The sequence below is a fragment of the Malania oleifera genome, chromosome 11 (assembly GCF_029873635.1).
Source record: "Malania oleifera isolate guangnan ecotype guangnan chromosome 11, ASM2987363v1, whole genome shotgun sequence".
NCBI lineage: Eukaryota > Viridiplantae > Streptophyta > Magnoliopsida > Santalales > Ximeniaceae > Malania > Malania oleifera.
In genome coordinates, this window is record NC_080427.1 from 31,899,190 (window position 1) to 31,926,976 (window position 27,787).

Consider the following 27,787-nt stretch of genomic DNA (forward strand, 5'->3'; position numbering starts at 1 on the left):
CAACTAAACAGTTCTTAAAATTTTTCTAAATAGTGGTAGTTCGAATGTTACAATTGGGTTGTTCTTCACTCTTTTATGTAACTGGGGGGATCAAAATCCTTTACAGGGTCCCTTGATGCTGTGCACCATTTTTTGCAATTACAGTATGGTGCCGTCGTTGCAAAAACTTGCTTGGTGCTCTAATGCCACGACTACCCTGGACCATTTTTTAGCTCCGCTGTCAAAATATTACTGCAATGTTGGAAATGGGAAAAAATTTTGAAAGCACGGCGTTAGGGCACTAGGGTGGATGTGGAGGCATATACGCCTATCATTTCAAACCAACATAACCAACAAGCTGGTGATGCCTGTCAACATCGCGGTATAGGAATTACGTTCTCGAAAACACTGGAGCTGCATTTGATAACTAATAAAATGGAGGTCCTGAATTTTAAATCATGCAAACTTAAACCTTTTTTTTTTTGGGGAGGATGAAGTATGGAGGATGGAGGAAGAACCTGTTCGGAATCAAATGCATAAAATGAATCCCTAGACCTGAATTTTATGTTTCCAAACATGGTTAAACCCGCTGCTCTCAAATGCTCATCCGAGTCAAGTCACCAAGTATCATTTGGTTAATGGAATAACATGAGATATGAAAGCAATGGAATAGAAAATTTTGAACAAAAAATATGATGAATTTAAGTTAAAATTTTGATTCCATTCCTTTCAATTCCTTTCCACTCCTACATGCCAAATTTGCAGTAAACAATTTTCTTCAACGTGCACAGGCTTACTTCCTTAAAGAACTTCAGACAAATTAGTGAAGTGAATCCACCTGGTAGGGCTCTACAATGCAACAAAAATCGTTACAAGCCCAATTGATCCTTCATTACTCCACAAAGTTAATGAAAATGAAGGAAGAAATCACAGCACTCCCTCTCAGAATGCAAAATTGCATATAGTATTCTGCACCAAAACTGCAGGAATTGGTTACTCAGAAACCCGCTGTATTACAAAGCAGAAGCATGGATTGCCAATCACCAACACCCACAACCGCATCTGATACACTCGAAATCTCATACTAATAAATCCATTACACAAGAAAAATAACAAAATTGACATTCTCTAGAGAAAAATCCATGAAGGTACTTCGTTTTACGTTAAATTATTTAAGAGCATATTCACAGAAAAGCTGAAAAACACTGATGCGAGAAATTCTGTGGGAAATGCTGGTGTTGCATTTTAACCCATATGGAGGAAAGCACAAACGTCATTTCTTACGAGCCAGTGCAGCTGCAATCCCACCAGCTATGAGTCCCACAGCAGTGGCAGCGATACCTATTCCAATAACACCATCTGCATCCAGCAAACATGTTAGCAGCCAGCAGGTTGGGGATGTGATCAGAGTTCAGATGGACAATGATAAAGAAAACGAGTTCAGCTAATATACCTTTAGCAATTCGATCTTCAATTGTCTTCTTAAGGGTTAGTGCCTGCCTCCAATCAGGTGCAATCTACATACCACGCAAATATATATATATTTTGTCGGTGATCAGTAAGCACAATTTTTCAATGGACCAAAAGTACACAAGTGAGGAGAATTCAAAGTATTAGCACATGAAAAAGGAGGAACACACATGACAATAAGCCAAGCCATGCACAAAATAAAAGCCCATTCAAACAGATGTGTTGGATTTTTTCTATTCCTCCTTCGGATGGGTAATGTGACAAAGTTAAAAAGATTACAGGGAACTTTGGACACTTGAGTTCCCTTTACTACCGTATTTGGTGACGCATTTTTGGTATAGAAGTCCCCAAGGAAACCCTAGTCTCCCCATTTTTTTAATTCACCATTGTAAATTTTCACCCACTGAGAGCTCCATGAGGAGACATTGCAACACAGGCAACTCTGGGGAATTTTGAGACAGGCCAATGGTTAATCATGGATATCTTGGCCTTAATTAAATGATCCTTAGTGTTTATTTCTCCTCATTTGATCTTATTGTTGTTTCTTAATTGCTCTAATGGTTTTCTCACACAGCACGCTGCCCGAGTTCTATACTCAAATTCTAAGTTTTTTAGGGTTAGAGCAAGGAGTGAAGTAGTGATGGCACTTGTGCAGCATGAATCTCTATGGGGGCAAACGAAAAACCCCCCACTCAAATTGAAACTTTCCATTTAAAGATGTCCTAGGTGAGGATTGCCTTACTCACCCATGTATGGCACAACCATGAGGGCAATGGAACAGTCATTGACCCACCAGAAGTTACACCTAAGCCATGCACATAGAAACCAACCTTTTTAAGTAGAGCCTACCCCAGTTGAAGAACCTCAACCATAGGGATCTCTCCAATTCTTACAACACATAAGGTCTTTGTTAAACTAGTCTGCAAGCTTTCCTTTCCTTAATTCTTTTGAGCAATATGCATCTTCCAGTACCTTCATCTTTGTATATAATTTATTTTTCTCTTCATTTCACACTCTGTCAGCATTCATTTAGATACTCTTATCTTGTAGATCATCCATCCTGCATGCATATGCATAACAGGGAAATGTAGAGCTTCCCTTATCAAGTTGCTTCTCATGAGTAGATACTTTTTTGCATAATCTTGATCGGGCCCTTCTGAGGCTTCCCAACTAGTTCACATCCTATCAGTTCACACTACATTGGTTTTAAGATTAGGTAGCTCGTAGTATGTAAATTGCTCCCTTCATTTCTAGAATACGGGATGTATAGATTAACCCCCCATGAGTAAATCAATTTTTGCATAATCTTGACCAATGGCTTTGGAAGCTTCCTAATTAGTTCACATACCAATCCATGTTGCATTGTTCTTTTTAAGATTAGGAAGTTCATAGCATGTAAATCGCCTCCCTTCTAGAATGTGGGGGCTTTCTCTACGCATCAGTCAATCATGACATTCATCAAGATTAAAGCTTTTAGAAAAATCACTTCGAAGAGAATTGAAATGTACCTTCCTTCAAATACTGCCTTTTGACAAATCACTCATTCCTTTTCAGTAAAATTTCATTTTTCTCCAAAATTGCACCCTGCGAAAAGTATGTTACAAAGCCTCCTCTCCAAAGCCTGATTCAGACACATTCGCATGCATTACACCACAGACCCTGATGGCAAAAAACTGAACACCCTAGATATGAACTCTCCCCTCGAGAGGATGGATGCTTTGGGGAGAAGCAGTCAACATGGAAATATTGAAAAACTTCTACAAACCTAAAGGGCCTAATGGTGTGGGCCCAATTTCAATGCCAGAGGTGGTTGAACTCAAGAGGCAATCTTGTGCCATCTCTGTCCACAATCTTTGAAAGTTTCTTCTTCTTTCTTTTCCCTTCCTCTAAGCTAGTCCCTCTTAAGGGCAGTGTTGGTATGTTTTAGCAAAATCACACCAGCTCATGTGCCTTTTCTCATGTTGAAGAAATCATCAGAAATTAGAGCCAGATAAACTACTTTGACAGCAATGTATCATCAATTTTTCATTGCTTCTATAAGGACCTATACTCGGGCAACACATTGTCAGATGAATTTTAAGGCAGCCTCCTCTTTTGTACTTCTTGAAGTCTCACATACAGGCCCAGCAGAGGTCATGAACATTTATGGCACCAAAGGAATAGATGCCCCAGATGGCTCTCATCTTCTTAAGATCTATACTTTGTTTCGTATCTTTTGGAGTCTGCTTCTTCCTATCTTCAAAAGCATCCTCATCTGGGATGTTGATGTATGCCAGAGGTTCATTGTAGGTTGGCTATGGAGGTGTGACAGAAAGGATAGTGAAGATGACTTGATGAGCTCGGGTACCGGTCTTTGGTGTTAAAATGAAGATGATGAATTATGGTTCAGTGTTGTTTATGGAATAGAAATTGTTTTCATACTCGGGCGCTTTAGGTTTGGACAAGCTTTTCAACAGGTACGTGATTTGATTCATGCTCTCCTCTAAAAAGCATCCATCTAGGACAAAGTATTTCATGTGATCAGGTTTTCTATTCACAAATGTGTGTGCCACACCTCAAAGAGGAGGCCTCGTAATATGTTCAATGGGGCACACTATTGGAGAAGGTAAAATTTAACTGAAATGGACAAAAAGGAAAATGTGAATTTTCTCCTCCAAAAGATCAAAAAGCTTTCATCTTGAGAAATGTAACACATGGCCAGTGATGCAGAGAAAGCCCCCCATATTCTACAAATGAAGGGAAAGGGTGACATGCCCCTGAGATGAGTCCTTGAATATGTTGTTGCTTCATTCTGCATCGAGTTTTTAGTATTTAATATTTAGTTAATATTGGTGTTTATACATGATGCACATGATTAAGTTGGTGAATATTAATCAATCAATCCGATGACAGTGCCTTTCTGATGGTGTTACTGTTAATTGTCATAGTGATGGCCAAAGTATACTCATGAAGTGAAAGGACTCTTCAATGGGACTGCGAGTTGGATAATAAACCAACTAAATATTTGAAGAAATGGCTAAATAAGAGTATAACGAATCTTTGATGGCATTTCTTTTGTATGTTATTTGTTTGGATATTTCTTAATCAATCCAATGACGAAACCTCTCTAATGTTATAGTGGCATCTTGGAAGATACTCCAAAGGAGAGGGGATTTCTACTTAGCCAGGAGAGTTAGCAAGGTAAGGTGAACCAATATTTAAATACGAGATAAAGGACTAAATATGTTTGATAGACGCATCATCATATTAAGGCCAATTATAGCTTATGCATTAACAGGTACCTTTCGTGGAACATGCGCTGGGGTGAGGGTGCTACAATCTTTAACTTCCCTGCACATAGCTGTACTCCCAAACCTGTGCTTTGAAAACAGACTGACCCCTACCATCTTAGTCTATATCGGGTTGACCTTTGACCTTATAGCTAAGGCTGGTAAAATAATTAGATGACCAATCACACCTAGGGAAGAAAAAAAAATTAGGGGTTACTCCAAACATCTACATCATTCATCATCATTCATAATGTTTGCATGTCAGAGGGGGTGTTGCGCCAAGGAGGAAGACACGTGCATGTGACCAATGAATATATATATTCCAATGTAGTTTGGTGCCCCATGGAAACAGAAGGTCAGTTTAGCTGTGGAAAACATCTACTTCCCTTCCAATTTTTCAAAAAAAAAAATACAGAAGTTTCCAATTTTAAAATATTTATATATGAAAGCTAGATAACATCTTTAAATTGTTGGATAAAAGAAGACATTTTTTTTAATTAATATCCAAAAAGAACAGTACAAATTCTTGGAGGGCAAGGAGTCCTCCCTAGAGGCCCAAAGAACAAGAAAACAAGAAATACATTAAAAAAATTAATAATATTAATTTAATAATAATAATAGTAAAATGCCTATTTAGATATCAAAGTGCTGCCTTCCAATCTCTTTTGAGATTGGACAAGTAACCCCCAAAAAAGACCAAGAGTGTGCAACCACAAGGAGGGGAGGAATATCACTCCATTCCATGGCCCTTCAAAATTCTAGCATTCCTCTCAACCACAATGTCCAAAGAATGGCGAATACTGCCTCGCTCCAAAGAGCTCTACCATCTCTATTTTTTCTCACCTCCCCAGTGCCACCCACTCTTCCCCCACATAAAGGTGTTCCAAAGCTGCAATGCCACCCTGCAATGGACAAAGAGATAAGCATGCAATTCACCGAATTCACAACACATAATGCACATGTCACGACCGAGAGCCTTGTAGGGCCTTCTTCTCTAAAGCAGATCATGCATGTTAATATTTTCCAATATCACAGTCTAGACAAAGGCCCAAATATTCCCAGGCACCTTAGACATCCAAGAATGTGGTTCCAAGGGAAATGTTAGGAGATGGGGATTCCAAAAGGTTTGGGCAAAAGGATTTTAAATTGAACATGCTTGATGAATCACCCTACCACACTCTCTTATCCTCTATAATGAAAAGAAAATATTGGTTAGGGATGTAAATGGATTCAGCTCGTGGAAATCCTGCCCTGATCCGCTCCGATAGGGGCAGATATGGTAGTTCCCAAATGGATCGAGACAATAATTGGAATGAATTTTGTGACCCAAGACCTCTTTCTCTCTCTCTCTCTCTCTCTCTCTCTTATATCAATTGTTCATAGCTTCTAAATATTTTTTGTATTATTCTACCAAAAAAGTAATGTTATCTATCATCATACTAAAAATAAGATAAGTTATGTTGTTGTCATAATACAAAGACATGAGAATTGTATTTTTTATTTTTTTGGTATTTTTTTTGTAGTTGGTAGCGTGGATTTGGATCCCTAGTGGCATGTGGATCCCCTAATGAGGCAAGGATGCAGATAAATAATGCCCCAAGGTGGATTCAGAGCAGTAGGCAAGCCGAATAATTCTTAGCTGGGAGATTTGGGTTCTGCCCCTCCCACTCCAAGCCCGTCCCATTTACATCCCTAATGTCAATCCAACAATGGAAGAAGCACAGTGAGCTCATTGACCTCTCTTCCATTAAGACTAGGAAAAATGGAAATCCCATGAAGAAGAATCATCCTCAGTAGGAATGGAAGAACTTATGGGAATGTTATGCAAAGATGAAAGCTTAAATAGAGGAGCCTTTAGATCAAACGAGGACTTCCCCGCCCACTCATCCTCCAAAACCGAACTTTTTTACTATTGCCGATTTTGAACCAAATGAGAGGAAAGAACTAACTTGGTATAGAACACTGATTTCCAGGGACACGTATAAAAGATGATATCAGTGCCTCTCGTATCCCACCTGTTCTGTTAGATCGCATACTTGCTCTTTATCAACTTATGCCATAGGGAATCAACTTCCAGAGGGCACCTCTAAAGCCACTTGCCTATACAACAGATGTTTTTGGATACCAAATTCCCAATGCCTAGACTACCCCCCCCCCCCCCCCCCCCCCCCAAAAAAAAACCTTGGATTTAGGTCAGCCAACCACCTCCCAACTAACTAGATGGTCTCTTCTACCAAAGGAAATCATGCATCAACCTCTCTAAAGATCTGGCTATTTTCAAGGGCAATTTAAACAAGGAAAGATAATAAATTGGTAGAAAAGGATTCATGTAGCGACCGCACCTTAAGGCTTGGTTTACTGTTGTTGTTGTTGTTGTTGTTTTTGAACAGCTAATAAATTAGGATGTTGGAGAAGGAAGCACAACCCCCAAGTGAAAAGTACGCCCTCTTCCAACCCTCCAATCTCCGGCCCAACTTTTCTAGCACAATGACCTAAAACCCTCCAGTCACTGCATTTTCCCTTTGAATAACTTTATCTAGAAGGCAAAGGTTCCTTTCAAAATAAAAGCCTTCATGTGGACTTGAGTCCTTCACTAGCTTAATACCAATGATTTGTTGTAGATGAGGAGGCCTCACAATGCTATAAGTCCATATATTTATCTCATATGCCATGATTCTAATGAAACTAACGACCACTTGCTCATTCATTACTAGATGGCTAAGGAAATTAATTTTTGGTGAGGTTGTGGTCTTTCCATGGAAAGTTGAAGCCTTCTTAAAAGTGTGTTTTATAGAGGCTTCAGGAAGATGATTCTTTGGAGACGTGCTATCTTTGTTATCCTTTGGACTCTACGGACAAGATGGAATGAAAGGATTTTTAATAGCAAAGTGACCCCACCTTGTCTCCTATGTGATAGAGTGGTTTTCCTTGTGTCTTTTAAGGCTCATTCTTTTGGGTTTTTTTCAGGGTTTACTTTTGTCAAACTCTGAAAGGAATTGGAGGGGAGCATTGCTGTAATTTATTTTGTTTTTTCTTCTTTGGTTTTTTAGGAGGATTATCCTCCACCCCTGGTAAATTCTTCTCTCTCTTGCTAACAAAGTTTTTTTTCTATACACACACACACACAAACTGTGGTGGTCAAGCCCGGAGTCAAAGTAGAAGGACATGGCTCACTACATGTGAACTTGTTTGGTTGAAGAACATGTTGAAAGAATTGGTTTTCCACATTCTCAGTCTATGAAGTTGACGGGTGATAATCAAGATCCTATTCATATTGCCTCCAACCTAGTCTTCTACTGACAAAACACATTGAAGTTGATAGTCAAATTGTTCAAGAGAATCTTGTAAAAAAGCTTATTACAAACAATCGCATAGAGTACGAGGTCCAACTTGCTGAATTATCACTAAATCCTAGCAGGGTGCTCGGATTTAATTCATTTCTAACAAGCTAGGAGCATATGATATCTATGCCCCAGCTTGAGGGGGAGTGTTGGTAGTTATTTTGGTCATTTAGCATTATTAACATGAGTTATCATTATGTTAGTAAGCATGAATTACTAAAGGCATTTTGGCAATTGAAATACTTCATATAAAGAGGGAGAGATATATCAGTCTTCCAATTTACCAAATACACAAGAAAAGGTCTTGATTTTACTATTTCAACTTTCCTATATAAATATTGAGGGTGAGCCTAAACCCAACGGTAAGGATGTTACAACATCCATACATAAAGGCTAAAGGTTCAAATCATGAAACGATCTCTCCAATTGTAGAGGTAAGACTGCATATTCATGCCCTCCCCAAAGTCCCCACCATATCGGAGCCTTGTGCAAGATATTACATTTTTCCTATACAAATTATAGAAACTAGAAAACGAGGTGAAACTAACGTATTTATGTAGAAAACTGGCGATAAAAAATGAAAATTGTTTTCCACTAACAGGCTCAAAAATATTTCAGAGCATCACATGAGTAAATTAAAGCTTTCTTGAAATTGAAACTCAAGAAAAATAAAGGAAAGATAAATACACCCATAATTTTCTGCTACCCTCAAACACACACGTCTTCCACGACTACAACATCAACCAATTTCACAACAGGAACAAAAGCCCATTTAGACAAGCAAACAAAAGCTAAATTATTATTTTGAAATTTTGAGAAACATACTGAAATAGGTCACAATAATATAAGTAATTGATAAACATAGGAGATTTATGCCACCAAATTGGATTTCTAGACAATTAATTGCAATATCAAAAGAAGAAAGAGAGAATTATCAAACCTCCAAGCATTGTTCCACAAGCTGCCTGCTCCTTGAATATTCACTACTTCTGTAATATCCAACGGCTAGAAGATAAAGCTTTTCTCTCTTTTGCAATGGGCTGCTAGTATTGGCTAGTTGAGCTGCCAATGGTAACATAAAGGTGCATGATATTAGTGTCATAATGCAAAAACCTTCAAAACCCCCCTAACCTGAGCTGTTTCACTCTCTCCCTCTAAAAGAAAATGGAAAAAAAAAAAAGAACAATAGAAATTAATAATTAGAAGAACCTACATTCCCTGACTCCTAAGTCCTAACACCAAGAAGCTTGACAGCATTATGAAGAGTTGGGACATAAAAATTGTGAACAAAGCAAGAAGCAGAAGTGCAGAACAACAGCATGAGAAAGTTACTTCCATGCAACTGAACACTCAAAACGAAATGCAATGAAAGGAGTTTCAAAGGAAAAATTTTCTTCTCTTGGGGCAGTCCTCTTCCTCCTTGGCACACACTTGTTTCATTGAGGTGGTGGAGAAATTTTGAACAGTTGGCTTTTATTTACACAGAAGATGTCTCAACCCCAAAAACACACGTACGCACACACAAACAGATAATGTGTATTGGCCACCTGCCAGGATCACTCCAATAAGGATTCCACAAGACAATAAAAGGAATGGCTGAGATTAAGGATGGGTATGTAGTAAAACGAAAAAAATAAACAACAACAACAACAGAACCAAGCCTTAGTCCCACTAAGTGGGGTCGGCTATATGAATCATTTTCCGCCAATTTATGCGATCATAGACCATTTCTTTTGATAGATTCAAGGATATTAAATCCTTACTATCTCCTTCCAAGTTATTTTAAGTCCCCTTCTAGTGCCCCCCACAGTAACTAAGTCACTCTTCCTCACAAATGCACTATGTGCCCTACGTTGCAAGTGTCCATACCATCCGAGTCGTCCCTCCCTTATCTTATCTTCTATAGGAGCTACACCTAACTTACCACAAATATGTTTATTCCTTAACTTGTCTTTCAATGTTATACCACTCATCCATCTAAGCATTCTCATCTTGGCAACTTTTACCTTTTGGATATTATGTTTCTTCGTCACCCAACATTCCGATCCATATAGCATAACTAGTCTTATAACTGTCCTATAAAACTTCCCTTTCAATTTTAAGGGTATTCTACGATCACATAGCACACTTGAAGCATTTCTCCATTTTACCCAACCTGCTTTAACTCTATGCATTACATCATCTTCAATTTCTCCTTCAGCTTGCATAATAGATCCAAGGTATCAAAATCTACAAGTGCTATTTTATTTCATCATCATCAAGTTTAACTTTGTCTCCAATATTCCTCCTATCATTACTAAAATTACATTTCATATATTCTATTTTATTTCTACTTATCCTAAAGCCTCTAGATTCCAAAGTTTCTCTCCATTTCTAACTCAGCCTCTACTTCGTCCCTAATTTCATCAATTAATACAATATCATCTGCGAACAACATACACCATCGAACCTTCTTTTAAATATTCTTAGTCAATCAGTACATCACTAAAGCAAAAGGATAAAAGGACTCAAAGCAGATTCTTGATGTACACCTATGGTAATTGGAAATTCTCTAGTTTCTCCATCTATAGTCCTTACACTAGTCATTACTCCATCGTACATATCCTTAATGACATCGATATACCTACAACATACACCCTTTTTTTCTAAAACCCACCATTGAACTTCCCTAGGTATCCTATCATATGCTTTCCCAAGGTCAATAAATATCATATGCAAGTCCCTCTTCTTTTCCCTAAACTTTTCCATTAATCTTCTTAAAAGATAAATAACTTCTATGGTAGATCTCCCAGGCATAAAACCAAATTGATTTTCTGAAATCTTCGTTTTTAACCTTAATCTTTGTTCAACTATCCTTTCCCATAGTTTCATCATATGACTCATAAGTTTAATTCCACGATAGTTATTATAATTTTGAATATCTCCTTTATTTTTGTATATAGGTATTAAAGTGCTTTTCCTCCATTCATCTGGCATTTTCTTAGTTTTTACAATTGTATTAAATAAATTAGTTAACCATATAATTCCGTTATCATCCAAGCATTTCCAAACTTCAATTAGGATGTTATCTGGTCCCATAGCTTTCCCATTTTTCATCTTTTTTAGTGCAAACTTAACTTCGTTAACTCTAATTTTGCGAATAAATCTTATATTTTTAGTCTTTTCCTCATTTGACAATCCTAAATTTAAGTCTTCTATTTGGTTTTCGTTAAACAACTTACTAAAGTAATTTCGCCATCTTTCTTTAATATCTTCGTCCTTAACCAAGACAATATCATCATCACTTTTTATACATTTTACATTTCCTAAGTTCTTACTCTTCCTTTCTCTAACTTTAGCAAGTTTAAATATATCTCTTTCCCCCTTCTTTTGTACCTAATCTATCATACAAACTATTAAATGATCCATATTTAGCTTCATTAACAACCTTTTTTGCATCTTTTCTTTCATCCTTATATTTTCAAAGTTATCTTTATTTCTACATTTTTGCCACGCTTTATACCAAATTCTTTGTCTTTATGATTTTTTGTACATCTTTATCCCACCACCAACTCTCTTTGCTATTCAAGAATCTTCCCCTTGATTCAACTAAAATCTCTTTTGCTATCTTTTTATTAGAGCTAGCTAATATATTTCAAAGAGTATTTGTATCTATCCCATCCTCTATGGTCCAAATCCCATCTTTGATCATTTTATCTTTAAATTTTATTATATTTTCTCATTTTAGGTTCCACCATCTAGTTCTCTTACACTGGTTTATTTTATCCTTTTTATTCCATTTTTTAATACATATATCTAACACTAAGACTCTATGTTGTGTGGTTAGGCTTTCACCGGGAATAACTTTACAATCCTTGCATGATAAACGATCTACCCTCCTAGTTAAAAAAAATCTATTTGACTTCTATTTTGTCCAATTTTAAAGGTTATTAAGTGTTCTTCTCTCTTCTTAAAGCAAGTATTCATCATAATAAAATCATATGACATAGCAAAACCTAAGATCATCTCCCCAAACTCATTTTTGTCTCCATATCCATATCCTCTATGTATCCTCTCATAATTTTTATCTCTTCCAACGTGTCCATTCAGATCTCCTCCTATAAATATTTTCTCAATCCCTAGTATGTCTTCTATAATACTATCCATATCTTCCCAAAATTGTCTCTTAAGATTTTCTGCTAAGCCAACATGAGGAGCAATAGCACTAATGATATTTATTATCTCTTGTCCTAATATCATCTTGATTTTTATAATTCTATCCCTTACTCTAGTTACATCCACAATGCTATCTTTTAAGTTTTTGTCTATAATAATGTCTACTCCATTCTGATGTTTTTCTTTTCCAGTGTACCAAAGTTTAAATCCTAATTTATCAATTTCTCTAGCTTTCTCCCCCACTCACTTAGTTTCTTAAAGGCAGTAAAACGAAAAAATTATCAATAGAAATTGAAGCCGAAATAATGTTTCTGAATTTATATGGTTAAGAAGTTTGATGTCCAATTTGTACAGTAAAATCTACAATAAGACCAACTAGGGTAACAAAATGATGGAGCAAAGTTGAGATTTAAAGAGAGCATGCAACTAAAATAATAATACCAGCAGAATAAATGCATGGGTCTGAGGAATGAGGGGAGCAATAAAGAAAAAAGATCATGAGTTCAGCTAGCATGAAAGTATGATAAATCTGATGCCTGACCTGACATTTGACTTCCTACATTTGTGAAAAGGGATCCATTTAACAAATTTTCATCCAATACAAAAAAATCATAAGCTAAAGAAAAATTTTAAGTCATGAATTTAGTTAATTGACCTTCAAGCATCATTATTCCACGCTGCACATCTTCTGGTTGTCTAGAATGAACAAGTGCCCATGATAATCTCATGATGCTCTCGCTCTTCTGCTCATCTGAGACACCTTCAGCCTCCCCAATTTCTCTTTCACAACCCTGCCATGCACAGCAGCTGTTCAGCCAATGGCAAACATATGAAAAGCAAGAGATAATTTGGCAACACTTTGATTCCACTGTCTGTGTGCGGGTGCAAAGTTAAGAAATTTTTTGCTTTTTTTTACTATAGTAATAAGAAATAAGGTACCATTTGTTACAATACAGAAACATAAATATCAAACTTATAGCATAAAACATTTGTAAACAGCAGCTTGATAATCACAACATTATAAGAACAATATGACATGACAAACTAATTACAACCAATTACAGCACCTAGCACTCAATTATGAAGATTTGATATTGGATCCACTCGATTTTAATACTACAATGGACAATTGAATATCCAATTGAGAAAAAAATTAAAAGGGACACACACACCCACACCAGCCTTTATTGTGGGCAATTTGCATTTATTAACTTGGTCTGCATAAATGATCAACTTATGTTCTGAGTTAACAAATATCGCGTCTGTGTGTTAACTTTGCCCTTAAATCTGTATATTCAGGTTCAAGTTCAATCCATTTGTGGGTTCTTCTGCTATCTTGTATGAAGCTTCTTAGTATGGATTATTGTATCTATATTTGTACTGCTATCATTCAATTAAAAAAATGCAACCAAAACCACTAATTATGTTATAAGAAGCTGCCTCCCAATCCCTTTTCTATCTTGTAGGCCTTTGCTATTGGTCTCCATTTCTTGAATCATTTTATCATTTATGTCACCACTTCATCTAATGCTTAATTTCTTTCTAAATGTATACTGAATCTCCTCCCTCCCTTCCCCCCACCCCCTCCCTTTTTATTTCATAGCCTTTTGCCCTTACGCACCACCTTTCCTATTCTTTTTTCCTTTGCTTCCCATATTTTGTGTGTGTGTGTGGGTGTTGTAAAGTTAGCAATGAAGGAGAGAAGAGGAGAAGGATAAAAGAAGAGGACAAATCAGGCAGCAGTTTCCTAGAGCATACATACAGCTCCAGGTCTACCCACTTTATACTAATAATAAAAAAAAAGACACGAGAAAAATGCCTCCATTCAAACCACATAATTACTAAAATAGCATATTCTCTTCTAACACTTCCCCTCAATCCGTAGGTGTATAAATATCACCTAACCCCAGTATGCTACAACCATTAGACAAGGCAAGCTTAATAAAAGTCTTCTTTAAAACATCACCCAACTGATCCACAGATTTCAAAAATGAAGCCCTCACAACCTTCTTCAACACAACATCCCGCACAAAATGAGGGTCAAATTCAATGTGCATTGTCCTCTCATGGAACACTGAGTCACTATTTGCAAGCAATATAAACGACAGCTTGATTATCATAAAATATATTTACTGGTTTCATAACCAAGAATCCATCTTTGGCATAAAAGAATTCAACAACATAAGATCACTCGCAGCATGAGCCATAGCTCAATATTCTACTTGCACAATAGATCTTGCTACATTAATTTGTTTCTTGTACACCAGGTATCAAGATTGCCTCCGACAAAGATGTTGATCTTGTAGCTAGATTTTTGTTTTACTTTGGAAAAACAACCACCAGCATAGAAGTTTAGGTGTTGATCTTGTAGCTAGATTTTTGTTTTAGTTTGGGAAAACAACCACCAGCGTAGAAGTTTAGGTGTTTATATCGTAGCTAGGGTTTTTATTTTAGTTTGGGAAAAATTCTGGTTATTTTAGAAGTTTACTTGTTTGGGTTTATTTTGTGTGTTTTTAAGTACTTTGGGGTCAATTTGTAATTATATGTTTTAGATGGGGTAATTTTGTAGCTATATGTTTTAGTTGCAATTAATGTTGGGTTATTCTGTAACTGTTTTTCCCTCTCTCTCATCCATGTTATCCCTCTTCTCTTCTCCTTCCTCCCCCTTTTTTTCTCCTGTCTTCTTACTCCCACCTCCTGTTCTGTTATGTCCTGTTCTCTTCTTCTCTGTTCTTCTCTTCTCTCTCTCTGATTTCTGAATTATTGTTCTTGTCCTACAACAATTTGGTATCAGAGCATCCCTCAAACCATTTCCACATTCATCTGCCACTGCCATTGTTGTCACACAGAAGAACAACTTACAATTAATTTGATTCAAACTGCTGTAAGTGTTGGGCATAACTACAAGTTCGACCGAGCATTCAAAGTTCAGAAATCACAAGAAAAGCCCCAGGAACTGAAGCACTGCTCATTACAACTCTTTCAGGGTGTGTTTGGTTCAGTGGCTAGGCTAAGTAGGCTGGGCTAAGAATCCTTAGCCTGTGCTTGATGCAATGCACCAGTAGAATTGGGCAGGCCAAAAAGGGATCCTTGGGCCCTTTCTCTCTGTCTCTCTGGGATTAGCTTTCTATTCTTCTGGGCATTTTAAGTATTTGCATTGTAGAAGTGTTCGCAGCTGTGGAGCGAAATTTGAACTCTGGGATTAGCTTTCAATTCTTCCTGGGTATTAAAGTATTTGCATAGTAGAAGCGTTCGCAGCTCTGAAGCCCTAAATCCATCTCAATATTGAGAGACTTCTTTACAATTGAATCAAATTATTCAAAATGTAGGGGGTATGTGAATTCTCTTTTTTTGCATTTGTGTTTTTTAGTACCCAGTTTGATTTTTGCAGTTCTTCCTATTTTGTCTTCTTTTTAAAAAAAAATATTTATTTTTGGGAGTTTGATTGATCTCATTGGAGATATCAGTTGCCATTTTAGTGATCTGAATTCCATGCTGGCATAATCTGCGACGCAAAAGTATTACTAACTAGGATCGCCAAATCGCAAGGTCCAGCTGCTCACCATATCAGTGCCTTCTGGTCCTGGTGTTAGATGAACTTTGCAAGCTCCATCTGCTCATCAGCCTAGCATGAGACCCTTTTCCTCAAATGGAACAGTTGGCAGAAAAGAAAGGGAAATGAGAAATTTAGGTAGTAGAAAGAGAGGGAGCTAAGATACCGGTACTAGGAAACTTTTTTTTTTTTTAATCAGCAAAAAAATATTATTTTAGAGAAAATAGAGCATCAAGGGGATGCCGAACAGTGCAGAGAGAGCAACAAATAAGCAAAATAAAAAACACATACACATACACGCTCACTAGTCAAGGAAATCAAGAATAACAGACAAGTCCCTCCCAGGCATCACACTATACCAACTAGAGATTGTAGACATCCAGCCATCAAAGATGGTCTGCATAGAAGAAGCCTTCCCCCTCAAAAACCCTTCTGTTCTTTTTTTCCAAACAGCCCTTTCGGCTTGTTGGAGCAGATTCCTTTCCAAGGCCAAATCTCGCCCTCAACCAAAGCTGCCAAGACCCATTTCTGCTTGACCAATGAAATGGCCAAGCTCTAGAGATTCCTGGTCCAAGGACAATGGAGAAAGATGTGCTTCACTGATTCCACTACTTCAAGGCACAAAAAACACTTATTCACACAGTCAAGCCCTTTCTCTGGAGAATTCAGTGTTTTAAAAGGTGAAGGCATAAGGAGAAGCTTTTTAGCACTGACAAGGCGAGGCATAAGCCTCAAGGCATTGAAGTGTACCTTTTGGAAATTTAATTTTTTATTAAAATACATATAAATAAATTATAAATATTAAACTTTATATAAAATTTATTCTAATAAAATTCATCATATAGTTTTAAACCCTAAATAACTTAAAGTGGGGCTAAAGTCAGTATTTCAAGTCCAGATCTCAGCATGTGTGCTTTTCTCCGTTGAAAAGAACCACGTGTCCCTAACATATATATTATATATAAACTCCATAGCAGATCCCAATCCCACATCTCTCTGGCTTTTGTCTCTCTTGACTCTCATCTCTCACATCTCTTGAATCTTCTCACATCTCTCTCCCTCACACACATTTTCTTCTCAAACCCCGTGATCTCTTTCTATCAAATAATCTCCAAATGCGATGGGAGAGATGTCATGCAGTGGAAGATAGGTCCTTCAACAGTCGTTGCTACTCACAGAATGATATAGAGGTCACGAAGATGATCATCTGAAACATTGTCAACGGTCGTGAGAGAGGATCGTTCGGCAATGGAAGCTTCATCGGAGAGAGGTGAAAGGCTGGAGGGAGTCGTCGAAGACAAACGAAAAGCTGGAAGAGAGAAGACCTCTGCCCAAGCCGAGAGACTGTAGGGGTTTGCTGGAGAGAAAACTAAGGATGGAAAGAGTCGTCAGAGAGAGACAAAAAGGCTGGAGGGAATTGTCAAAGACAGATGAAAGGCTAGAAGAGAGAAGACCTCTACGCAAGAGCTTCACTTGTCACAGGGGAGGGGTTGATGCTCGTCAAGGCATAACAGATCTTTTTTTTTTTTTTTGAATATTTTAAACATTATTATGTCTGCTCCCAAAAGGCATACATACTCCCATCTGAGTAAAATCCACACATTTTGGCCTGAGGCATATGCCTTAGCCCCAGAGGCAAACACGTTTTAGGAGTCTCACATTTTAAGTTAAGCCTTGGAGCATTTTATGCCCAAAATGCATCAAGGTGCGCCTCAGGAACGCCTTTTAAAACACTATTGGGTGAGGATCTTCCCCAGTGCAGCCTCCCAAGTAAAAAGGGAAACTTTCAAAGGAGCTGCTGTTTTACAAACAAGCTTCCAAGGAAAATTGGTCACTCACTGCATTGGTTGCTAAGGTGATTATAATAAGACATGACTGTGAAAATACCCTCCTTGCACAAGGCCCAAACAAGGTTTATTGGAAGAAGCCTCACTTTGAACATCGTAAAGGCTACTGTAGAAGTTTATGAGAGTATCAATCTCCCAGTCGCAAAAATTCCTGATAAGGAGAACATTCTAGAAGGTCCCATTATGAGGGCATCTTTATCACAGGCAAGCCTATGAATGGAAGGGAATGAGGAGTTAAGCTGGGAATCGCCAGACCAAATGTCATGCCAAAATAACACATCCTCCCATTCCCCATGCAGAAGTAATGTGAGAGACGAATTTATCCCACCCTCTCTTGATGAATTTCCAAACACTTGTGCCATAGCCTTCAGTAACCTCTTTAGAGATGAGGAGATCCATTCATTTTGATGATCTTATTTAGTGGCAATAACGCCCCTCTATAAATAATCTCTCAGAGATGAAACTCCACAACCATTTTCCTAAGAAATCTTGTTTGGATCCCTTCCAATCTTCTAGAAATTGCACTGGGAATGTGAAACTAAGACAAAAAATAACTGGGAGATCGGCTATGATGCTTTTGATGAGAGTGAGTCCGCCACCCTTGGAGAGATAATTCCTTTTCCAACCAGCCAACTTCATTTCAAAAAATCTGCCAATTATGGGATCCCAAACACCTTTGTCTTTGAACTTGGCTCCCAGAGGGAGGCCCAGGTAAGAAATAGGAAAAGTCCCAATCTTTCGGTCTAAGATAACTATGAGGAGAGGTCCACAAACAGTCAGCCCATAGGGATGGTATCACTTTTACCCAAATTCAGCTTTAAACCCATGACAGCCTCGAAACAAAGGACACATTTGAGGTTCAGGATTTGATCAAGATCGTCCTCACAAAAAATAGTTGTATCATCTGCAAAGAGCAAGTGGGAGACTACTAAGATTTCACTGTTCCTCCCAATGCTAAGCCTTTTAAGCAAGACACTTTTTTTTCATAACAAAAGAAGATTTCATTAAAAGAAAAAGAATTCACAAGAGGGAGAATGAGATATCTCCCGATACAAACTAGGACACTCCAAAACTAAACAAATAAAAATACCCAAGAGAAAAGAGATTATCAAGTCAGTGTGTTCCTCCAATCTCTTTGAAACCCCTGGAAGCTTGCCTCCCTGAAAAAACCATAACCAACACATCACAGTGAGGCTGAGTACTTAATACTTTCCCAAATCAACATCTAGTTTAATTTTTTCCCAGAAAATATCCAACTGTCCAAGTATGATGTTCCATCCATAACCCCCATAATACCATGAAAAAACCACATTTCCATAAAGCTGCCCTATCCTTCCTTCTACCAAAGCCTACAAAGGATATGTCTAAAAAGTCTTCCATCAAAGGAGGACAAACCCAGATTTCTCCCATGATGCCAAAAAACATATTCCATATCCTCCAAGCAAATTCACATTGCAAAAGAAGATGAGAGGTTGTCTTAGAGTTCTTCTAACAGAACACACATACAACAGAAGAGAGCCTTCAAAAGTCTCCTAATTTGCAACAAGTTTTTTAGTATTTATCTTATAAAGTACAACCAACCAAGTAAAAATCCTTCATTTTAGGGAGAACCTTAGCCTTCCAAATAGTATAATAGATCGGAAAAGAAGAGTTGGAACGAATCAAAAATTCAAAAAAGATTTGCAAATAATACACTCCTAACTGGTCCAAAGACCAAGAGCAAACATCCCTCCCCTAAGAAAAGTTACTCTCAATCAATAAAGATAACAAAGATTGACAATTCCACCATCTCCCTATAGTTGAGAGGTCTCCTAAACTAGAGAATCTAGGAAGTCAAAGGGCTACTCAAGTCACCAATGAAAAAAAAAATGTCTTTATTTTGCTCAAAACCTAGATGAAAGAGACAAGGGAAAGAAGTGAAAATGGTGCATTTCCCAGCCAAGGGTCTTTCCAAAAATGGATATAAGAACCCCTCCCCACCTCAAGTTTAGTATGAAGGGCGAAAAAGGGATAGATCTGAGAAATGGACCTCCACGGACTCCCCAAATAACACCTTAAATTATCATTGGTATCCCACCCATTCTCATCCATCCCAAACTTACTTCTTATTGCTTATGCCAAAGGGATGATTCTTCTAGAGGGAAGCACCATAAACATTTAGCTAGAAAAGCGATGTTTTCGTTTTCAAACACCAACTTACCAAGATCCAACCACCCCTCCATTTTAAATCTACAAGCCTCAACCCAGTTCACTAGATGGTCCCTATGACTCCCCCCACCAGACCACAAATCTCTCATAATCCTCTCAAGCTTGCTAGCAATCCTCTTCAGAATCTTAAAAACAAACAAGTATAACGGGATGCTAGCAAGACAAGCCTAAATCAAAGTAATTCTACCCCCAAGAGAGAAGAGGGCTCCCTTCCATCCATTTAATCTCTTCGTCACCCTTTCCATTATCAAATTCCAAAATTTGCAACTCTAGGGTTACCCCCCTAAGGGACACCTAAGTAAGTCAAAGGCCAATCAAAATACCACACCCCACTTCAATAGCTCACTCCTTGACACACTCGACTAGCCATTCAAAGCCCCTAAACCACTCTTCCCCATATTAATTTTAAGCCCAAACACCCTCTCAAAAATATGAAGAGTACCCAAGATTCTCTTGAAGAAAATATTGTGATCATCTAAAAGGAAGATGGTGTCATCAGCGAACTGGATATGAGAAACCACCACACCCTCTCTCCCCACTTCTATACCTCTAACCAAACCCCTCTCCACTACCCTATCCACCATCCTATCAAAACATCTGCTACAAGGACAAACAAAAAAGAGGATAGAGGGTCTCCTTCTATATAATGCCCCTCGAAGCACCAAACCAAGATTTAGGTCCACCATCCACAATTATCGAAAATCACACGTTAGACAAACAACCACAAATCCAACGATGCCAATACTCACCAAAACACTTTCTCGCGAAAACTTCATCCAAGACACTCCAACTCACTATCATAGGCTTTCTAAAAATCTAGTTTAAAAATGAAACCCCACTTTATTAGCTTTGACTATCATATGACTCAAAACTTCCAAAACCAAGATAAACAATAGGGAAGAGAGGAGGTCCCCTGCCTCAAACCGTGCAAAGATCGGAAGAACTCCATGGAGCAGCCATTAATGAGCACTGAAAATGAGGGTGTGGATATGCACTAATTGATCCAACTGCACCAAATTTCCCTGAAATCCATCCCCCCAAGGATATAAAGCAGATAATTACATTTTGAGCAAGCGGATAGAGGTGGGTCCCATGGCAAAGTCCAGCGAAATCCCCTTGTCTTGATGATCAAAATGTGAACAGCATGTTGGGAAATTAATTGGCCTACGTGGCCTACAAAGGGTGAGAGGTGGAGGGGCCCAAGAGCATTAATTAGTCTCTAATTTGTTGAATTGCAAGAAAAATTCAACAATATTTTACCACATTAAATGGTCTCTAATAAATACATTATTACAATATGAAACTAATGCAAGTTCTTTCCAAAAATAATAATTTTTATTAGCATTTTTACCAAAATATGATTTTTTTTATTGGAAAAAACACAAATGTACGATAGTCCACGCAATATATACATAATTGTGCTAAATCACAACCAACTAATGGAAATTCAGTTGAAAAAGAGCCCTAACTTTCTGAAAGTCGGTTAATGAATAAATTTTATAAGCATATAATTGTCAACCGACTTTCCTAAAGTTTGTTTATGAAGAGCCCATCAACTTCTGGAAAGTTAGTTAATGAACATATTTTGCCTATTTTTTTCTACTTACATGCGAACAGTCAACTAACTTTCCTAAGTTTGTTTATTAAGGGCCAACTGACTTTTGAAAAGTCTATTTATTAATGAATTCCCACTCCATGCATGATTATGTGCATGCATTTTGTAGCCAACAAACTTTTGGAAAGTCGAATTATTAACAAATTGTCCATGATTTTATGCATTTTATAACCCTTAAACTTTTGAAGTGTATATTCATTAAAATGTCCATAATTTTTTGCGCACAGGCATTTTACATCCAACCAACTTTCCATAAGTTGATTTATGGACAAATTTTACGAATGATGTTCTACATACATGCATGCAAAGTTGGACTTATCATAAGTTCGTTTATTAACAATTTTTTTCAATCAATCATTACCCATACATGCACGTAACCACTGTACTTATCATAAGATGGTTTATTAAAAATATTTCCAAGCATGCAAAATTTTCCACATGCATGCATGCAAGCAAGCATTGACTTGACTTTTGGAAAGTCCATAATCATGCATGCATTGGAATTCCATGCATTGACATGTAAAACCACATACAATAGTTGCACATGGAAGTGTGTGCACGTGAGAGTTCTTATTGTTGTTGCTGTAAACTCATCTGTTGTTGGAGTGCACAAGAGATGACTTTTGGAAACTAACTTTTGGAAAGTCATTTAAGTTTGATTGGCCAATTCAGAACTGACTTATGGAAAGTCAGTTTATTTATACGTGGAGAGTTAATCGAGCTTATTTATTATTCTTTGTCAATTTTATGGTTTCATCATATATGTAACTTACCAAATAACAAATCTAGATGCTAAATGGCTTTATGGTTTTAGATGGAATAAGGATATAAGAGTGCCCACAAGAGATGGCTTTCACAACAACAATAGTAAGAATTCTCACATGCACGCACTTCTACGTGCAACTATCGCATGTTGGTTTTTCACATGTAAATGCATGGAATCTAGACCTATGCATGATTATAATGGACTTTCCAAAAGTCAATGCATGCACATGAACATGCGTTGAGAATTTATCAATAAACCGCCATGTGATAAGTGAGTTGGCTACATGCATGTATGGGTAATGATTGATCGGGAAAATTTTATGGATAAACCAACTTATGGAAAGTCCAACTTTGCATGCATGTACATAGAAAATCATTCCTAAATTGTGTCAATAAACCAACTTATGGAAAACCAATTGGCTTTAAAATGTTTGCATGCATGAAATCATGGGCAATTTGTTAATTAACAGACTTTCCAAAAGTTTATTGGGTCATTGGCTATAAAATGCATAAAACTATGGACAATTTGTTTATAAACAGACTTTCCAAAAGTATGAATTTGTTTATAAACCGACTTTCCAAAAGTATGTTGTCTACAAAATGCATCGTAATCATACATACAACAACAACAACAAAACAAAAACTGAGCCTTAAGTCCCACTAGGTGGGGTCGGCTATATGAATCCTTTTCCACCAATTTATGCGATCATGGACCATTTATTTTGACAGATTCGGGGGTATTAAATTCTTACTCACTATCTTTTTCCAAATTATTTTAGGTCTACCCCTACCCCTTCTACTACCCCCCACAGTAACTAACTCACTCTTCCTCACTGACGCACTATATGGCCTACGTTGCAAGTGTCCATACCATCTAAGTCGTCCCTCCCTTATCTTATCTTCTATAGGAGCTACACCCAACTTACCGCAAATATGTTTATTCCTTAATTTATCTTTCAGTGTTATGCCACTCATCCATCTAAGCATTCTCATCTCAGCATCTATTACTTTTTGGATATTCTGTTTCTTTGTCGCCCAACATTTTGATCCATATAGCATAGCTGGTCCTATAGATGTCCTACAAAACTTTCATTTTAATTTTAAGGGCATTCGACAATCATAGAGCACACTTGAAGCACTTCTCCATTTTACCCAACCTGCTTTAACTCTATGCATTACATCATCTTCAATTTTTCCTTCAACTTGTATAATAGATCCAAGGTATCAAAATCTACAAATGCTATTTATTTCTTCATCATCAAGTTTAACTTTGTCTCCAATATTTCTCCTACCATTATTGAAATTACATTTCATATACTCTGTCTTATTTCTACTTATCCTAAAGTCTCTAGTTTCCAAAGTCTCTCCATAATTCTAACTCAGTCTCTACTTCATCCCTAATTTCATCAATTAATACAATATCATCTGCAAACAACATACACCATGGAACCTCCTTTTGAATACTCTCAGTCAGTTGGTCCATCACTAAAGCAAAAAGATAAGGGCTCAAAGCAGATCCTTGATGTACACCTATGGTGATTGGAAAATCTCTAGTTTCTCTATCTATAGTCCTTACACTAGTCATTACTTCATCGTACATATCCTTAATGACATTAGTATACCTACTACTTACACCTTTTTTTTCTAAAATCCACCATAGAACTTCCCTAGGTATCCCATCATATGCTTTCTCTAAGTCAATAAATACCATATGCAAGTCCCTCTTCTTTTTCATAAACTTTTCCATTAAACTTCTTAAAAGATATATAGTTTTTGTGGTAGATCTCCCAAGCATAAAACCAAATTGATTTTCTGAGACCTTCGTTTCTAACATTAATCTTTGTTCAATTGCCCCTTCCCATAGTTTCATCATATGACTCATAAGTTTAATTCCACGATAATTATTACAATTTTGAATATCTCCTTTATTTTTGTACATAGGTATTAAAGTACTTTTCCTCCATTCAATAGGTAGTTTCTTAGTTTTTATAATTGTATAAATAAATTAGTTAACCATATAATTCCATTATCACCTAAGCATTTCCAAACTTCAATTGGGATGTTATATGGTCCTATAGCTTTCCCATTTTTCATTTTTTTAGTGCAAACTCAACTTCGTTAACTCTAATTTTGCGAATAAATCTCATATTTTTAGTCTTTTTCTTATTTGTCAAATCTAAGTTTAAGCCTTCTATTTTGTTTTCATTAAACAACTTACTAAAGTAACTTCGTCATCTTTCTTTAATGTCTTCGTCCTTAACCAAGATAATATCATCCTCACTTTTTATACATTTTACATTTCCTAAGTCCTTACTGCACGTAATCATACATGCAGTGGAAAAATTCATTAATAAACAAACTTTCCAAAAGTCAATTGGCCTTTAATAGATAGACTTTTGGAAAGTCAGTTGACTATCAATGTGCACGTAGAAAAAACATGCAAAATTTGTTCATTAACTAATTTTCCAAAAGTCGGTGGTCTCTTTATAAATAGTCTTGACTTTTGGAAAATTGGTCGACAGTTTGCATGCATGTAAAATTTGTTCATTAACCAACTTTTCAAAAGTCGAAAAATTCTTTTTCCAACCGACTTTCCATAAGTTGGTTATGCTTTAGCACAATTCTATATATATTGCATGAATTGTCATACAGTTGTGTTTTCCAAAGAAATAATAACAATAGTACTTTGGTAAAAATACTAATAAAAAATTTGAAAAAACTCAAATTTATTTCAAACCATATTAGTGTATTCATTAGAGACCATTTAATGTGGTCAATTATTGCTGATTTGTTCTTGCAATTCAACAAATTAGAACCAATTAATGCTCTCCTCCCCCCCCCCCCAAAAAAAACCCTTCACCGCATGTAGGCCACATAGCCAATTAATTTCCCAACATGTTGTCCGCATTTTTATCGCTTGGACAAAGAAGGGATTCCAACCTGACTTTGTAGTGGGACCCACCTCTGTCTGCGACTTCAAAAATGCACCAATATTGTAATATCTTTTATTTCCACCCAATTTTTGTGCTTTTTTTTTCCCTAACCCTATTGCTGTTAAAAACTCCTAATAATTCCACATGTTGAAAACCCCTCCAATTGAACCATCAGCATTTAAAGCAATCCATCTGCAGCTTTTTAAACCCCATAAACTATTAACCAACCAGTTGTTAAGGGATTCCATCTTGGATCTTGGTCTCCTGAAAGCAAATGATATCCCCTCTCAAGTCATTGAAAATGACCTTATAACTGCTTTTTTAGTCTTTTTAATTAATCCCCTCACATTCCAAGAGACTGTTTTCCTCAACATAGGTCAGTGACAGTCCCACTGCTACTGGCAACTCCTGTATCTGAAGCTCTTTCCACTCCCCGCTTATGCCCTTCTTAGGGCTGCAGCTGCCTTGTTGCTTTTTCTCATTGGCTTTTCCATCCTCTCTTCTTTCTTTCTTTCTTTTTTTCAAATTTCCTCTAAGAAAGACAAAGCTCCATGTTTGAATCCTTCAAAAGAAATACCAATTGCCTTACTCACAATATGCATTTTGCCAAGAACCTAGTCTAAGACTTGCAGTTTGAATCTGGGACTGCCAAGAGTCCATTTTGTGAAAATCATTCAGGGGAGGGCATAAAATGGACTTCTGCAATTGAGGTTACTAGCTCTTTGACTGGGATGATTGCCAGAATAGCAGCCAGAGCCCCATACTTAAGAGACCTTCTCCCCAGGTTGATTGTATGCCCAGGCAAAAGGCACAGACGGGAGGTGGACTTGCTGAGGGAGATGAGGACCAAAGTGCGGGAAAAGAGCTGCACACATGGATGGGCTGGCGCAAGCAAAGAAGGGGGAGAAAGCATCGAGCTTGAGAGGAGGCTAAGGGGAGGAGGCCCCACGAGAAGGAAGCCCAAAAAAGGAAGAAGGGAGGGCCAGGGCTAAGAGGACTTCCTGAAAGAAGAGACCCAAAGCCACTGAAGCTGGAAAACTATTTGGGCTGAGGAGGAAGGGACCCAAAAGGTTCAAAATTTGAAATTTGATGGCTGAACTGCACTGTACTAGACTGGTTAATAAAAAGAAAATGTGAGGGGTGTCCTGTTAGTTTATCGGACAATCCTGATATCATGTTTATAAAATATTAAAATCTCGAAAAATAAAATTGTTTTGCCACCTCTACCCACATTCCTTTGGAACCACAAATGGCATAACAATGTGTGTGCGCGCACCTTGTGTCATAGCACATGTACTTTTTTTTACATTAAATCCAAAATGAATTGCATTTCTCTGGCAATAAGACTAACATCCATGAACCTTCTTAACTAAATATTAGTGACCTGCTAAACATTAAAACCAAAATTATTGATAAAACAAGAACTTAACAAGCATCCACACCACATTCATAATGTTTCCAACATTATTTCAGTGATGCAAAAATCATTACTTGGATCCCTTAAATATTTATCTTAAATCATAAACAATATGAGAAGAAAAATACTTCTTCCCTCATCCCAATTTCCATGTTCACCATACATATAAACAAATCCAAACATACCCCGAAACGTATCCAACTAGTCTACCGGCACGCAATTCGTGCACAAGCCTTAGATGCCATTGAACGAGCATCAACACTATAACAAACAATCCTAGCTTAATATTCTAACATAAAACAAACAAAAGTTCCACTGAAAAATCCAAAGTCGTGGCAGTAAAATGAAGAAACCCTAAACGATACATTTCTTTGTTGAGAACTCCATGGAAAAAAGCAAGAAACATCTAAAATCTAAACTTTCTAAGCTCAACGGCTCAGTTGAATCCACAATTTCATTTTTCTCGTAATCCACAAAACAGAAAACGGGAGATGTTAAAACTATTTACCTTTTTATTTTTAACTTTCCGCCATTTTCTCGGCGACCAAACGGAGAGTAACTGATTCCTAGCTAGAAACACAAAATAAGGCATAGATCTCCGGAATCGAAAACACTTACGCTAATGATGTCCCCATCAGACCAGGGGATCCGATCGCCGCCGCTGAAGAAGGCGCCGACGGACTCAAAGAACTTGCCAACCTTAGCTTCCATTGCGGCTTCTACTGTGACGAACACAGATTGGAGAAACTCATGTTTTCAGAAACAAAAAACTGTTTTCAAAATGTCAACATCGGAGCGTGAAGCTACACCTATAGGAAAGGGAGTCGGGGACTGACCTGTCGTCTAGATGCTTAGCCGCGTAAGCTACCTGAGTAGGCGAATAAGAAATCGAGTCGCAGGCTCTGCTCCAATTTAAAATTTATTAAATTTAAAATTAGAGTTTGAATTAGATCTAGAAATTTATGACTGCTCATGAATGGGATCCTAATAATTGGAAAACTTTATGCCAAAAACAATTACTAAAATGTTGTAAATAAAAAGAGGAATACAAAAATTTGGAGTTAAATTCAACTGTTCATGAACTAAATATTGTTGTTAATCATCTTATTATTTCATTTTGTTATAAAGCATATCCTTATATAGGCAAATACATTGGCATCTCAAAGGTTAACTATGTGTAGGTCTGGCAAAACGGGTCATGACCCGTCGAGTTATCCGGACCCGCCCGTTTAAAA

General features: G+C 37.3%; 1 protein-coding gene across 2 annotated transcripts; it reads right to left on the bottom strand.

Moving 5' to 3' along the window:
* Positions 1 to 919: 919 nt before the first annotated feature.
* Positions 920 to 27,521, bottom strand: LOC131167392 (mitochondrial fission 1 protein A). 2 transcript variants are annotated; one of them, XM_058126200.1, is made up of 6 exons: positions 27,389 to 27,521; positions 27,171 to 27,274; positions 12,870 to 13,005; positions 9,000 to 9,121; positions 1,433 to 1,496; positions 920 to 1,338 (listed from the first exon to the last, which is right to left on the bottom strand). In XM_058126200.1, the coding sequence occupies exons 2-6, from the start codon at positions 27,261 to 27,263 to the stop codon at positions 1,253 to 1,255; spliced, it is 501 nt and encodes a 166-aa protein (XP_057982183.1). In that variant the 5' UTR covers positions 27,264 to 27,274; positions 27,389 to 27,521; the 3' UTR covers positions 920 to 1,252. The 2 variants fall into 2 exon arrangements, with proteins under 2 accessions (XP_057982183.1, XP_057982184.1); XM_058126201.1 differs by having other exon boundaries at positions 27,171 to 27,409.
* Positions 27,522 to 27,787: the final 266 nt, after the last annotated feature.

Coding starts and splice junctions, on each gene's coding strand:
- LOC131167392 (XM_058126200.1), bottom strand. CDS start 27,263: ATGGAAGCTAAGGTTGGCAAGTTCTTTGAGTCCGTCGGCGCCTTCTTC. Junction 13,006..27,170: donor CTGATGGGGACATCATTAGC/GTAAGTGTTTTC, acceptor TGTGCATGGCAG/GGTTGTGAAAGAGAAATTGG. Junction 1,339..1,432: donor TGAAGATCGAATTGCTAAAG/GTATATTAGCTG, acceptor TGCTGGATGCAG/ATGGTGTTATTGGAATAGGT.